Raw genomic sequence first — 14,188 nt, 5'->3', positions numbered from 1 at the left:
AGTATAGCTTGCATCAAGTCCTGGGTACTGTCGTTGCCCCTGCGTTGGAATTTGCGGGTATGCCCGAGCTTGCCGCTGGTATGGTACTTGGGACGGGAACGGGCCTGGCGTCTCTGTTAGCGGCTGCCTGAAGGCTAAATAGCTTTGATGCTGCTGCTGAAAGAAAAACCGAGCTTGGACATGGTACGGCGCTTGATGACGAGCAGGCGCTGGTACCTGCATCTGCTCCTGTGTAGGCGCCTGCGTCTGGGCCTGCGCCGACGCCAACATCGGTGGCTGGCGAGGTGTGGGAGGTCGGGCGTTGCTAATTTCACCTGCATTCGAGTATGTTTCTTGCCGGGGGATGTCCTGGAATGGCATGGAGGATGACCACTGTGCCATAGTACCGGCTATGAATCGAAACTAGAGTCGTTTGCGGCCAAGTCGTACAGTTCGGTATCAAGATAATCGACTTGCATAGTTGTGACGCCCATCTGCAAGATTTAAGACGAGAATCAACAGCCAGAAAATGCATTTATAGCTTGCGCATATGTGCGGGTCTTGTATGCTTTCGGAGACGCTGACAGCAAGGTGTAAACACTCTGGAACTTTAGATCCCACACACTGTTCTGGTCACAAGCTGCAAGAAAATTTTCACGATACAATTCTGAACCATCAGGGTCCAGGCATCGCTACGAAAACACGCAAAAGAGCCCGATCATGGGCCCGATCATGGGCCCGATCATGCAACATGTCTCTTTCCTGGATGCGAAAATGTTTTAAAATATCGATTTTAAGGCCTTGTTCCTCACGCAGAAGTGATGCCCCGAAGAATGCCCTTGTAAGCAGGCTTCTTGTTGTACTCATCGTCCCAGGCAAGCGCCGCACCTTCGCCGTCAAAGGTATAAGGGATCCAAGAGTACTTGTCCGAGATGCCCTACAGAGGTCAGCAAAAGTCATGACGGAGAGGCGAGACCAGACGCAACCTACCCAGAGGGTAACACCGATACACCGGTCGTTGGACATGCAAGAGGCGAGGACGCGCTCGTACTGGCGAGCCTGCTCCTCGAGCTTGGCGGGCGTGGCGGGGGTATTCATGCGGATGTCAATTTCAGTGTACTCGACATCCACCTCGAGGTCGGTGAACTGTCGGAGAGCACCTTCCAGGGTATTCTGGTCCGGAGTGGCCACAGATTGAGTGGGAGTCTCCTCAACGACAAGGTGGCCCTGAAGACCGACGCCGTCAATGCGTACGCCGTAGGACTGGACGAGCTTGACGATGCGAGCGGCAGCAGCCGTCTTGGCCTCGTTGTACTCGAGGTTGTAGTCGTTGTACCAAAGACGAGCGTGAGGGTCGGCCTTGGCGGCAAGGGCAAAGGCGATGGGGATGTAGGCCTCGCCGATGGTGTTGTAGAAGACACTCTTGCGATACGAGCCGTCTTCTTCGAGGGCTTCGTTGACCACGTCCCAGTGTCTGCACTTGCCCTTGTAACGGCCAGCGACGCCGTTGATGTGGTCCTCCATGATCTGGATGAGTGTGGCGTTGTCGAAGCCACCCTCGGAGACCCAAGGGGCGAGCTGGCTGTGCCACACGAGGGCGTGGCATCTCAGGTCCTTGCCGTGCTCGACGGCCCAGTTGACGTGGCGGTCGGCATCAGCCCACTCGAAGGCGCCGCGCGCAGGCTCGGTGTAGGCCCACTTGAGAGCATTCTCGGGGGTGACGGCGCCGATCTCGAGGTCGCTCTCGAGGATTGCGTTCTCGAGGGGCTCATCGCGAAGCGTCAGGGCCGAGCCGACGTGCTCCTTGCCCTGGGCACGAATGGCCGCATTGAGGCCGGTGCACTTGGGCTTGGCAGCCGCGAGGCCAGCAAGACCGAGGGTGAGGAGGGAGAAGCGCATGGTGGGGGAGAGGGGCAGGTATGGGGGGCGATGATGCGAGGCAAGTCGAGTCGGTGCTCAGACTCTAGGATAGAACTTGCCACGATGAGCAGGAGGTGTCCTCTTTGTAGGCCCGGCCTTGCCTTGGTCTTGCGGGGCTCTCTCGACACCGACAGACATCAGGCTGTAATGTTGCCATCGGCTGGTACCGAGAGATTGCCCCTGCGCATGCAGCCAGGTCGCTGCCCAGCGTGGGATAAAGTCGAGGTCGGGGCACATTGCTGAATCTGGGGATGGCGATGGGGTCGATGGAGTCGATGGAGAGGGGACAAGTCCGCTTGGCGTTGGGGATTTTCTGCGCCGGCGTCCGGGTGAATGCAGTTGGCTAATATGGGGTAGTCTGGGGGCGATGTCACACTGCCGGGCCCGCTCCTCAATTAGCCATGCCACCTCCATTTAGGCAATACGCGGCCCCTGAGAATGGTGATGTTGCTAGGTCACGAGAGAAGCTGTGTGGTTGGTCTCCGACTCCGTTGAGACCCAGTCGAGCGGTCGGGCTCCCACACTGCCCCTGGCGCCTTCTCCGCACGAGAGATGAGAGACGCATTATTTGTTTGTTCCTGCTTGTTGACCTCGGCTCTCCCACATTGTCGTCATGAAGTGCGGGCAGGAATTGCAAGTCCGCATAACATTCATTACCAAATCTACGCCCAACGCCAATACCATCCAGATCTAGGAAGTCTACACGCCTCCAACGCCATTCAAGAACACGCCTCCAATATCCTTCCTCCGAAACAAACGCGGTAGACATCACTCCTCCTTGTGAATCTCGATGCCAGCTGGAGCCCCCACCAGTGCCTTGCACTGCGCGTAAATAACAAACTGGCCAGCGACGAGGCCGCACGTCATGAACACCCTTGGCCCCAGTCCCGTCAACAGCAGCCTCTTCGGGCCAAACTCCTTGGCGAGTTGGAACATGCGGCTCGTGGCGCTCTGCTTGGGGTCGCCGGCTCCTTTGTTCATGGCAGAGAGCAGTGTGTCGGCTGGGTGAGATAGCACAGCGGCGGCCACACCAGCGACTATGCCCGACGACAACTCAACGCCCGTGTTTTGCAGATGCGTTAGCTTCTCCTTGCGTTCCGAGCCGATGGTGCGGTAGATGGCCTCGACAGCAGCCTCGTGCACGGAGAACTGGCCCACGGCGTAGGGCACCTGCTTGAATAGCAGCGGCACGAAGCCCGAGTAGAACCCCTTGAACCCTTCCTCTCGCGCGAGTCTCGCGAACCCGGAAGTCAACCCGTTGGCGTAGCCGCGCTGCGAGACGAGGCGGATGCGCGTGGCCTCTAGGGGGCACAAGAGGATATCGGCGAAGAACTCGGCTGCCGCGCTGGCACCAAGGTAGATGGCCGTGCGCTTCTCTGTCGCCTGGCTGGGCCCGCCGGCCGCCGAGATGAACTGCTTCTTGAAGAACTCATAGCCGGCGAACTTGCCTCCACCCTGTACGAGGTATCCGACGGCTGTAGGACCGAAGCCCGTCAACAACGCCGAGGCGCCTTCCTTCGCGACAATGGTTCGTCCCGCTCGCACCATGTTGTAGCCCTTGAGCGCGTCATCGACCTGGATTCGCGTTTTGACGACATCGATTGGCGTGGCAGCCTGGTACATTTAGCTTCAGCTGGGGGGCAGAGAGAGAAAGCAGGAAACATACGCCATGGGTAGAGGTGGCTGCGAGGGCACCAGCTCCGAAGAACTTGACATAGTCGCCAATGGTGAAAGTCGGCAGCTCGTCCTTAGTCGCCATCGTGTCGTGTTCGTTAGAGGAAAAGAGGACTGGGTCAAAGTAGGAGGCTTTCGCGCAAAGTTGCAAGAATGCAAATAATAACGAGGCAGCGTTATCTACGATGGTGTGTGAGAGCAGCCTGGAGCGAGAGCTTTGCTTGCTTCCAAGAAGAAGAAGAATAAGAAGCTTGACAAGGGTTTATCCTCAATTGATGATGCAAACCGCCAGTGACGTCACATGTCCGATGGCCGAGCAGCCCGTATGCGAGGTCCCGCCAGAGCCCGCTGGACACCCACTAAAAGCTCCCTCTGAACTGTTTGCTATTCCCGGGGGCCGGGTCGGCTGGCCTGACACGTTCTCCTCAACAGCATGTGCCTATGTTGTCAGTGAGGGCATTCCCACTGTTGGTGCCGTCTATCCGGTATCCCTCCGACGGCGTCCCATAGCTTTACCTTCGTAAAACCCGCCATCCACGCCATCTCGGGATGCGCGGGCGCTTGGGGATCGACTCGGCAATTGAGCTGCCGCATCAAGAAACAAATCTGCTGGAAATCGTACTCTGGCGTCATCCTCCCCACCTTTCTTCAACTCACACCTCTCCGTCGGACATCGCGACGAACAGTCTGCCATGAAGCCCGACACCGACGTAGGCACAGACAAACCGTACATGTGCTTCTCAAGTACAAGCATTTCCAGAGGCTGACGCTGGTTCCATTTGTCTCAAGAAGGCACCCCAAGACTTCACAGGGCCCGTTTTGGAAGCCCTCGCCAGAATGTTTGACCCCTCATGATAATCCAACACACTACGTTCAAAGGACTCCACCTGGCAATGAGCTACACTGGAACCTGTCGATTCTCTTGATCACTGTACAGACCAGCTTCTGGCAAGCGCCTAAATGTTCATCTCGGCCACTCCCTTCACCCCTATTGAACATTGCATAAATAACCGCTCGAGAGGTCTCATGACACATTGTTGGTGATGGACTGGGGAGTGTGTGGCTCAGATGGCCTATGGCTGGCCCAATAAACAACAGCAATTGTCGCACCCACCGCTTGACTCGATTGGTCTTTAATCATCGTGATCATTCTGTCTGTCTTTTTGTTGGTTGTTTACTCCTGTTGATTGAAGAGCGAGCCCAGCTCAAGCTCACAGCAAACTCTCAAAGGCAGGTCATCATCTCATGTGAAGCTCTTAGACTACCAAGCGTGTTGTTCACCCGCAGTGAACAGTGATGCGTACCTATGATAAAGATACCCTGCACACCCAGATGATGGCCGTTGTCGAAGATCACACCATATCCAGCAGAACTAATGTGCGCCATGAAATCACAGGTCTACATTGATGAGTTTGAGTATCGGCATCATTAGGCATAACTACTGCGCGCCCGAGACTTCATCGCATTCAAGGACGAGCGCCGTATCTGGACGGATAGTTGATAATATCACAGGAAAAGTCAGTACCAACCTCGCGCATACTTAGAGATTGATATATGACCCTATCTTCAACTCTCCAGCACACTGGACGCTCACCTTAGGGCCTTTCAGCTCACCAGCTGATCATGCATCCCGATTCGTCCGCCGTCCGTCCGGTGCCCGCTTCCCGGTGTCCGCTTCCCGGTGCCCAGTCTCCAGTGCCCGTTTCCGGTTCTTTCTATGGAGTCCCGGTCCGGGGCCCGCCTGTCATCTTGATCCCCGTCCTGCGGTCGTCCTGGGAACCTTCTTCGATCTTGATATCACCCTTGCAAACGGGAAGTCACTCAATCCTTCCTGTCTCTATCTCTCTCAAAGCCTTCCTCTGTTCTCGTCTCCTCCTTCGTCATTTTCACCTCCCCGCGACCTTGACCATGGCTTCTGCGGCAGCTCCTGCTGCCACTGGAGACTCGATCGAGCTTCCCATTGTGGACAACGACCAGAACTTCATCATCCGGGAGTGCAGCAACGCGATTGCAAAGCTCATCGTTCTTTCTAAGAGGCAGCAAGCGCCTACCGATGAGGTTCGCCGAGTTATTCTCTTCTTCAACTGGCTGGAGACTCGGACTTGGGGACCGTATCACGTTACAGCAGATATCAAGAAGAAGCTCATCAATAGTCTTGCCGCCATCAACAACAATAGCCGTCCTGAAGGCCTGCTATACTTCACACCCGAGATTCGGACTCGGGCCGAGGCTCTCCATACACGCTGGACAGCTACCAACGTCGAAGACGGGATCGTTGCCGCTGGTTCTGACAACGGCGGCGATGATGGTGGTAGCGGCACCGAGGTTATCGTAGCCTCTTCGACCAGGAACCGTACCTCTGCGACCTCCAACACCGAGACCCTGCGTTTGCCCCATCGCGCCCATCCCATCTTTGGTCGAAATGGCATCATGCATGGCCTCTTCATTACTGGTTCAAAGCGCAAAACATACGGAATCAACCCTATCTACAAGAACGAACAGCGTGACTCCTCCCCAATCGGCGACAACGGGCTCACCGCCGGCGACTGGTGGCCTCTTCAATCGGCGGCCGTTTTCAACGGCGCTCACGGCTCGTGGTCCGGCGGTATTGCGGGCAAAAAGGAGGGCGGTGCCGTCTCGATCGTCACCTCGGGCCATTACGAGGACCTTGACCGAGACGACGGGGACACTCTTTTTTACTCGGGCTCTGGTAGCCACGACAACACGGACCCCAACGTCGTCAAGGATACCAGCGGAACCCAGCTGATGCGTACGGCCCAGAACAAGGGTAACCACATTCGCGTACTGAGGTCGTCCTCGGGCGGCGGCGGTTCATGGTGCCCTTCCATCGGCATTCGCTACGACGGCCTTTATAATATTGTCGGCAGACGAACTCTCAAGAACAGGCTGGGCGGAGTGTACGAACAGTTTGAACTCCACCGCCTGCCCGGGCAGCAAACTCTCAACACTATTCGGCGTCAAATTCCGACAGGCCAACAGAAGCGTCTGTATGAGGAGATGAAGAACGGTTACTAGGGGCTGTCGGGAAATGTCTTGCGAGGCTGTCACTGAATCAAGGGACTTCGAATGGCATGGCTATGGAATGGTTTCGTATTTTGGTCTTTTTTCCAAGGTTATTGTCGTTACGGGTCTCATTCTCTGGGTGAACTATAGGAATCTTGACTTGTTCGTCCTCAGTCAGCATCAATGATCAAAATCGTTCGGTTATGTACTGGCACACTACGGCGCTTCGAACTGTGACTCGCAATGAGCTCCCATGCCAGCATTAGCCCAACTCGTGGAGACCAGAGTTGATCAGCGAAAGAACAACAGTCTCCTCTGGACACTAAGTAGGTTGTACCGCTACTTGTGGCTGCGAACCCCTGAAACTTAAAGGCACCTTGAGTAGGTAGGGAAGAGGTGATGTTGAAATTTACGGGAGTTCTGCTCGCGATTTGGACACAGTGTTGGTCGTTATCAGAAGTTGTAAAAACCCGATATATCAATCACGTATGCACGTGCGACAAGACTCCCTCTTGACCGACAAGTGACGAGCGACTCATACAAAGCAAGCATTGGGTGTCAATGAGCATCTCGAATAGAAGGATTCACAGTGCGATCCGTTCCTTCCTTACGGTGCAATGACCCCACGATAAGGAAGGCGGTGGGCGATAAAGGGAGCCTGGCGGCTCGGCAGAAAGACACTTGTTCAATCTTGGGAACATGCCCTCGAGGACAGCGAAGCAGCCAAGTAGGACTCCAGCTTCCATACACCTCGACTTTACGCCTGTTCAATATTCGCAGCCATGGTATGCTACCCAGTTGATAACTCCACGGAATTCTCGCTGATGCTTCCAGAACGTCACCTACAACTCTTCGCTTCGACAGAGCAAGGCACTCCGTGCCGACATCGACCGCCTGTCAACGGCAACCCAGGACCGAGTACTTACACCAGCCGAGATTGGCAGCCTCTCTGCCTCGCTTTCGTCCTTCTCCAAGACGGTCGATGAATATAATGGTCTGGCACGCCAGGAGCTTGTGCCAAAAAAACAAGAGGAGGCACTTGAGCGAGTCAAGCGATTCAAGGGGGATCTGACAGACTTTCGATCGCGCATCGACACCCTGAAGAGACAGCGCGAAGATGCCGCCCACCAAAATAATCGAGCCGAGCTCCTTGGTCGGCGTCCGTACTCTGACGCTACGCCAGAGAACCCCTACGCCAACAACAGCACCGCAAAGCCATCCTCATCCTTGCACGCGAGGGGTGCTTCGATCGGCGGTGCTGAAAGGGGCGCAGGCGGAGGGGGCTACGGCATGGGCAGCGGCGAGCCGTCCCGAGAGCAGCACGCCTTTCGGGAGCAAACGTTCTTCGCCAATACGAACAACGCACTTGATGAGTACATTGCCCGCGGGCAGGCTGTGCTGGGAGATCTCGGGGCTCAGAGGGACATGCTCAAGAACACACAAAAGAAGCTCTATTCAGTGGGCAACACGCTGGGCATATCCGGCGACACAATCCGCATGATCGAGCGCCGGGCGCGGGAAGACAAGTGGATATTCTGGGCGGGCGTCATAATCTTCTTCGTTTTTTGTTGGCTCTGCCTGCATTTCCTTAGGTGATGGCTGCTCTTTTGCTTTCGACGGCATGGGCAGCGAGGCGCACGGCGTTTGAAGGCAGGCTTTTTCTCGATACAATACCATTGCGACTCTGAAGTCAGCGCCCTACTCCGTCCCCGCAAGTGCAATGGTGAAGATGACCTGATTCGTCGTCTCGACTATTACTGTCTTGGTCTCTGGCAGCACGTGATTGCTGGTGCTGATGCGACCGCCAAGATGTGTCTCCCAGTTCTCAACATCCCATTCAAGGCCATGAGTCGTGATGACACTGGGTTCGCCGAGAGGCACAATACCGACATGCTTTGCAAACACGTCGCCGCCGCCGCCGTCACGGACGTGGATCGCATGCTTGCCGGGCTTCAACAGGAACGTCAGGCTCTGGCCCGACAAGAGGAAGACTCGGCCCTGTTCGTAACGGGGTCCCGGCTGGAAGAGATACAGGTGATGGAGTTGGCTGATGCCTTGGTCAACGCGGCCACCTAGACCACCGAGCGCTACTATATCGACGTTCGCGCCGTTCTTTGACCGGGCCCAAGAGACAGCCTTGGTAAAATCCGTGGATTCTTGATCGCTGTCGTGAATAATTTCCGCCGGCTCATCTTGGAATGCATAGTGGTTGCGGACATTCGGTAGAAGGGAATCTAGATCGCCGATGATGGCATCGAGATTGTTCTGGCTATATTAGTATGAGGAGGAGTTTCTAGGTCTCAAAAACCAACATATCGTCTTGTAGCATTCTGCCCATCCAAGTCAAATAGACGGTTCGCCCCGCCATCAGCCGCTATGCGCACGAGTGCTTCATCACGTTAGTACTGGACTGCAGAAGTTTTACATTGAAGTACCATTTTCCCACAACGTTCCGAAAGCCTGATTCTGTCTGAGGGGTTGGTTGAGAATGACGAGCGAAAATGGCGCCCGTGGCTGTGAGTCTGGTGTTTGTCTAAAGAGCACTGTTGGGTGCCACTCAAAGTCTTCTGACATCTTGAGTGAAGAAGGGCAATGCGGATGCTACGTATGGCGACACACAAGGAAAGGATGTACTCAACCGAGGTCATCCACTCGCCGCGTCAGGTACGTTAAATATAAACTCGACCGCGATCTTACCTCTTGTCTAGGTATAGTAGCAGCTAATTAGTGAAATGCCGATACTGAGCGTATTCTCGCAAGGTCTGCCCCACCACCTTAACCTTGCGAAGGTAGCTCACACTTGCGCCGGTTAAACATCGGCTAACACATAGAGCTGGGATTTTCTTTCCCCGAGCCATCTATCAATGATGATTACCAACCGTGGACCTCCTTGGCTATCCTTCGATCCGTACCTGCGAGAATCGAGAGTTTCCCTTGACGTCTCCTTACCCGACATTCATTTCGAAAGCTTGCGCAATGTATCGTCACACCGTCCGATCAGCAACTCGCGCTGCCAGCGCCCTCCGCCAGACGACTCTGCGGTCTACGCCACGCCGATTTGCATCCACAGCTCCCGCCGACAAGCCACGGACATGGAAGGGCAGCGCCTTGCGCTGGGGTTTAGCTGGTGCCGCCGTCTACTACTACAACACGAGTCCCATCTTTGCCGATGAGCCGGCGCGTATGCAACCCAGTCTCCCATAGGCCTTTGGCCCTGCTAACAGAGGAATAGCTCGCACGATACCGGCACCTTCAGATTTTGCCGCTTCGGATCTCAAGACGGTTGACGCCGTGATCGAGGAGAAGCGCCAGAAGACAATTGTTCAGCCCAAGGAGGCTGCCCCCGCCGCGACTTCCGCGGCTCCCATTTCGTCAAGCGAGACTGCCTCCGAACAGTTGACAGCTGCACCCGGGTCTCCTGAGGCGCTCGAGCAAGAGGCTGGCCAGCAGGGCGCCTTCAACCCCGAAACGGGCGAGATCAACTGGGACTGCCCCTGTCTTGGAGGCATGGCCGATGGGCCCTGCGGCGAGGACTTCAAGGCAGCATTTAGCTGCTTCGTATATTCGACCGAGGAGCCCAAGGGAATCGACTGCATCGAGAAGTTCCAGTGAGTGAACTACATGGATCGAGGGAGATTCAAACTAATAGATGAATAGGGGCATGCAGGACTGCTTCAAGAAGTATCCCGAAATCTACGATCCCGAACTTTCCGACGACCGCGAAGACGAGCCTGTGGCCGATGGCAACGCTGGCGCCTCGCACGAGCCTAAGCTTGCTGCCCAGGACCACATGACCGAGACTATTGCTGCCAAGGTCAATGATGCTGTTGAGCAGACGACCGAGAAGGCCGGAGAAGTTGCTGAGAAGACTAAGGCTAAGGTTGCCGACGTGAAGGAGAAGGTCATCGAGAAGGCCACCGAGGCCAAGGACAAGGTGTCCACAAAGTCCAAGCCGACCCGGATCCAGTCTGCAGATGACACCGACCCAAAGCAGGCCGACGAGGCTATCGAGGCTGACATCAAGCCCGCCTTTTCTGATGCGACGGCGGCCAACGACGAGGCTGCAAAGCTGTGAGACGAGTATGTATGATGGGGACTAGGACACGGAAAAACAATGCATTATACTGCGGGGAGCCTGGACATAATGTATTATATGTACAGTCTTGTACAACTGTAACACAAGCAACAAGCCACGATAGACAACACCTTTCGACACCTTAAGTCTTCAACCCTCTGAACAGACTATTCGGTCTCGATCCGCTTTTTGCAAAGTGATACAGAATGATGACTGCTAAGGAAGGTCTGGGCTTCAATATGGAGCACTACGATGAAGCACTTGCCGTCGTTGAAATCTGTCTATCAATTCCATATGAACTGAAGTACCTCAATCATGAGAGACAACAGGGGCTATTCCGCGGATGCAATGCCCCGTCGCCCCACCTGATTGGCCCACCCAGCTCGCCAAGCTGCACGAGCCGCAGACGTCATCACATGTGCCCAAAAGCAGCAAGTTGGCAGCAGCCAGTCGCACCACACCAACCTACGTCGTGTCCCGGTTTTCCCCTTCACGTGGGAGCTCTTGTGATCTTCATCCTCAATCACATCACCATCACTCTCAACTGTCACCTACCGCGCCACTCCTCTGCAATACCGAAACACCCTCCAGCCATCTCCCGATATCCAGCTGCTCAAGAGTATGTGTTGGTGTCCAACGCCGTGGTCAACCATTTACTGACGACACCACAGTGTCCGGATCTGAATCGTGGGCCGACGTCGCCTCCAAGGGCCCCCAGCAGACCGCCGAAGAGGTAAGTCGCGTGATATACCTGCGTTCGCCGTTCGTCTGGTCCAAGCACTGACATTTCAGGCCCGCGCGCCCCCTCCCGTCGAGGTCCAGACCGACGCCGAGACGTCGACCTCGTCCCTCGTCGACGTCGACAGCGAGTCCGTCCGCACTGTCCCCTCCGATTACCTCCAGCAGGAGGTGCAGACCGAGACGCAGGCCGATCGTATCGATCGCGAGGAGAAGGCTCGTGCCGAGGCCGAGCTCGCCAAGAAGAAGGCCGCTCACAAGGCCCGCCGTGCCGACAGCTGGCTGACGCGGCAGTTCTCCTCCCTCAGCGACGGCAGCGCTGGCGCCCTCGCCATTGTCAACCTCGTCGGCGTCGTTGGCCTCAGTGGCTTCCTTGGCTACCGCGCCTGGGGTCTGTACGAGCGCGGTCGCCTGAGCTGGCAGAACGTGGGCGTCGGCCTGGGCGTCCTGGGTGTGGTTGGCGTCGTTGAGGGCATTTTCGGAGGGTGAGTAACCCGATTCCGTATCATTGCGTGCCTAACCGTGCTGACCCTCGTAGCTACCTCTACAAGACGAAGGGTAAGAAATAGACGAAGCACGTCCGCGATTGGTGGCATAATACAGGGTCCTTCCAAGAGAAGCCGAGCGAAGTGTAGCCTCATGCGACCCGAGACTGAGATGAGCGTCTGAAAGCAGTAGGTTGCCATTGATATTGGTGTCAAAGGGCACAGTAAAGCGACAAATGGCACTCTTCTCAGTTTGGTGACGCTTGACGTAATTTGGAGCCTGGGTGGCAGGTGCTTTCTACTCGGTCAATTGTTTGGGATTTCGGTGTACACTAGGTGTTCAGGACAATTCACGTCTTTCCGATTACATTCCTGTGGACTACTGCTTCTGGTCAAAACGACAAGAGGGGAGAGGGCTGAAAAGACAAATCGTGAAATTCATTGACACGAAGCCACTGATGAAAAGCCTCAGCGACAGAGTCCTGCTATCTGTCTGTCCCCCTCTCCACCCCTCTCTGCCTCTTCTCTCTCTCTCTCTCTCTCTCTCTCCATCTCCAAGAAGATTCCAACAACCGCTGATCTGCTACTATATAGTTCAGCACTTTGGCTACCGAGAAAAAAAAAGAGTCGAACGCCCATACGCCTGCCGCGCCCGACCGAGATAATCCTTACATCCCCGAAGACCTGCCCAATACAATCACCTCGCTGGCGACACCCTCCCGCACTCGCACTTCCACTGGCACCAGCAAACTTGCGCTCCCCGTGAAGCAAACGGCCTTCCCCTGGGTCTAGGTCACCCGGTTGTTGTGCACCTCGCGCAGGCGCTTGACCCAGTGCTTCCGCAACGTAGCGGGCATCTTGCAGAAAACCATGGCCTTGTTCTCGTCGGCGAGGGCCTTCTCGGCAATCTTAAGCTGAAGGTCCATGTCTTCGTCGGCAAAGTCGCGGAAGAAGATGTCCATGGCCTGCTCGGGCCAGCGCGGCGGTGAGCGGGCCTTGAGCGCCTCGGCGATGCGCAGCAGGCCATCCTCCATGAGCTGCTTTCCGGCAGCTGCCATGGAGGCAGTGATGGCGTCGCTCTGCGTCGTGAAGGCCGGGGCCGGGGCCGAGGCGGCATTCGCGGAGCTTCCTGGTGTTGAGACGCTGGCGCTGGAATAACTCGAGATGCGACGTCGCTTCTCGGGGGGCTGGCCGGTGCCGATCGTCGTGGGTGGGCCCATGGGAGCTGCCGGAGCCTTGTTGGCTTCGCCGGCGGGTGGTTGTTGGGCTGCGTGGTTGCCGGGGAATCTCCTACGACCAACAGCCGTCTCTTCAGGTGGTGTGAGGGCGCTGGTTCCCGCAATGTGGTTACGAGGGGGGATGGCGGTGGATGTCGGACGTTGCGCTTGCTGCTGCGCTTGCTGCTGAGCTTGCTGCTGTTGTTGGGCTTGCTGTTGGGCCTGTTGCTGCTGCTGCTGCTGGGGCATGGACATTTGATGATGGACGACAGGGGACGGCTGGCCCATCGACGATCGAGGCTGCTGGGGCATGGCGGGTTGCGAGGGAGGGCGATATGGCGAGTCGACTTGCAAGTCGAGCACGCCGGTGCCGGGCATCTCGATGCCATCGTCGGGACCCTGGATGACGTCTGGGCCTTTCCGCTTGGGCTTCATGATGCGCTTCGGTGCGCCGCCCGATCCAATGACGTCGGGGTATAAAATCTCCATAAACTCCTCGTGCTCAAATGAGCGCCCGCGCAAAGCGCGCGACAGAGGCTCTTTCTGGATGGCGAGTCAGCGACAACTCCAACCGAAAAACCTCAAAACATAACCGAAAAACAGAAAAAAAAAATCAAAACACAGTGCACCGCGACTCACCTCGATATGTGACCTCCAGGCTTCCTCGGTCGCCGTGACAGTTCGCGTATTAGGATTGTATAGGAACTCGGGGTCTTCGCGCAAGCCTCTCCATAGACGAAACTTCTTCCGCGCGTTATCGGACTTGTTGACAAGGTGATTCTTAGTCGGATAGGCGGCGTGCTTCTCCTGCAGAGCGGCGGCAGCGCGATCCCAGGCCTCCGCCTTGAAGCTGTGATTCTCGCGCAGGCCGAGCTGGACAGCCTCGCAGAGGGCGCGAAAGAAGGTAGCCTCGTAGGCTGGGGTCCAGCTGAAGCGCGGAGCACGCTTGTCGCGATCGGACGAGGCGGCTAGGCCGGACGGACCATCGATGGAAAACTCGTCGTCCGACATGACGGGGCGAGGGAGCACCGGGCGAGGCGCGATGCCGGTATAGAGTGCCGGCGAAGGGCGGACGG

General features: G+C 56.4%; 8 protein-coding genes across 8 annotated transcripts; 4 read left to right on the top strand and 4 right to left on the bottom strand.

Moving 5' to 3' along the window:
* Window positions 1–787: 787 nt before the first annotated feature.
* On the bottom strand, window positions 788–1,878 carry VDAG_08273 (endo-1,4-beta-xylanase; the record flags this gene model as incomplete). The annotated part of the gene is made up of 2 exons (XM_009657650.1): window positions 788–916; window positions 970–1,878. The coding sequence occupies 2 exons, from the start codon at window positions 1,876–1,878 to the stop codon at window positions 788–790; spliced, it is 1,038 nt and encodes a 345-aa protein (XP_009655945.1).
* A 789-nt stretch (window positions 1,879–2,667) lies between these two features.
* Window positions 2,668–3,658, bottom strand: VDAG_08272 (mitochondrial phosphate carrier protein; the record flags this gene model as incomplete). The annotated part of the gene is made up of 2 exons (XM_009657649.1): window positions 2,668–3,513; window positions 3,566–3,658. The coding sequence occupies 2 exons, from the start codon at window positions 3,656–3,658 to the stop codon at window positions 2,668–2,670; spliced, it is 939 nt and encodes a 312-aa protein (XP_009655944.1).
* A 1,823-nt stretch (window positions 3,659–5,481) lies between these two features.
* VDAG_08271 (uncharacterized protein) lies at window positions 5,482–6,609 on the top strand (the record flags this gene model as incomplete). Its single annotated transcript, XM_009657648.1, has 1 exon — window positions 5,482–6,609. The coding sequence occupies one exon, from the start codon at window positions 5,482–5,484 to the stop codon at window positions 6,607–6,609; it is 1,128 nt and encodes a 375-aa protein (XP_009655943.1).
* Window positions 6,610–7,296: 687 nt separating this feature from the next.
* On the top strand, window positions 7,297–8,193 carry VDAG_08270 (transport protein BOS1; the record flags this gene model as incomplete). Its single annotated transcript, XM_009657647.1, has 2 exons — window positions 7,297–7,362; window positions 7,432–8,193. The coding sequence occupies 2 exons, from the start codon at window positions 7,297–7,299 to the stop codon at window positions 8,191–8,193; spliced, it is 828 nt and encodes a 275-aa protein (XP_009655942.1).
* A 102-nt stretch (window positions 8,194–8,295) lies between these two features.
* Window positions 8,296–8,911, bottom strand: VDAG_08269 (thiamin pyrophosphokinase; the record flags this gene model as incomplete). The annotated part of the gene is made up of 2 exons (XM_009657646.1): window positions 8,296–8,862; window positions 8,906–8,911. The coding sequence occupies 2 exons, from the start codon at window positions 8,909–8,911 to the stop codon at window positions 8,296–8,298; spliced, it is 573 nt and encodes a 190-aa protein (XP_009655941.1).
* A 566-nt stretch (window positions 8,912–9,477) lies between these two features.
* VDAG_08268 (mitochondrial intermembrane space import and assembly protein) lies at window positions 9,478–10,672 on the top strand (the record flags this gene model as incomplete). The annotated part of the gene is made up of 3 exons (XM_009657645.1): window positions 9,478–9,778; window positions 9,830–10,205; window positions 10,255–10,672. Exons 1-3 carry the CDS (start codon window positions 9,574–9,576, stop codon window positions 10,670–10,672), a joined length of 999 nt encoding a protein of 332 aa, XP_009655940.1. The 5' UTR covers window positions 9,478–9,573.
* Window positions 10,673–10,911: 239 nt separating this feature from the next.
* Window positions 10,912–11,979, top strand: VDAG_08267 (uncharacterized protein; the record flags this gene model as incomplete). The annotated part of the gene is made up of 5 exons (XM_009657644.1): window positions 10,912–10,941; window positions 11,264–11,291; window positions 11,344–11,405; window positions 11,465–11,895; window positions 11,949–11,979. The coding sequence occupies 5 exons, from the start codon at window positions 10,912–10,914 to the stop codon at window positions 11,977–11,979; spliced, it is 582 nt and encodes a 193-aa protein (XP_009655939.1).
* Window positions 11,980–12,683: 704 nt separating this feature from the next.
* VDAG_08266 (uncharacterized protein) lies at window positions 12,684–14,123 on the bottom strand (the record flags this gene model as incomplete). The annotated part of the gene is made up of 2 exons (XM_009657643.1): window positions 12,684–13,655; window positions 13,752–14,123. 2 exons carry the CDS (start codon window positions 14,121–14,123, stop codon window positions 12,684–12,686), a joined length of 1,344 nt encoding a protein of 447 aa, XP_009655938.1.
* Between the last annotated feature and the right edge of the window lie 65 nt (window positions 14,124–14,188).

Source organism: Verticillium dahliae, genomic scaffold, assembly GCF_000150675.1.
Source record: "Verticillium dahliae VdLs.17 supercont1.19 genomic scaffold, whole genome shotgun sequence".
In the NCBI taxonomy this organism is placed as follows: domain Eukaryota; kingdom Fungi; phylum Ascomycota; class Sordariomycetes; order Glomerellales; family Plectosphaerellaceae; genus Verticillium; species Verticillium dahliae.
The sequence above is the reverse complement of the archived record's forward strand: the minus strand, read 5'-3'. Positions and strand labels throughout refer to the sequence as shown.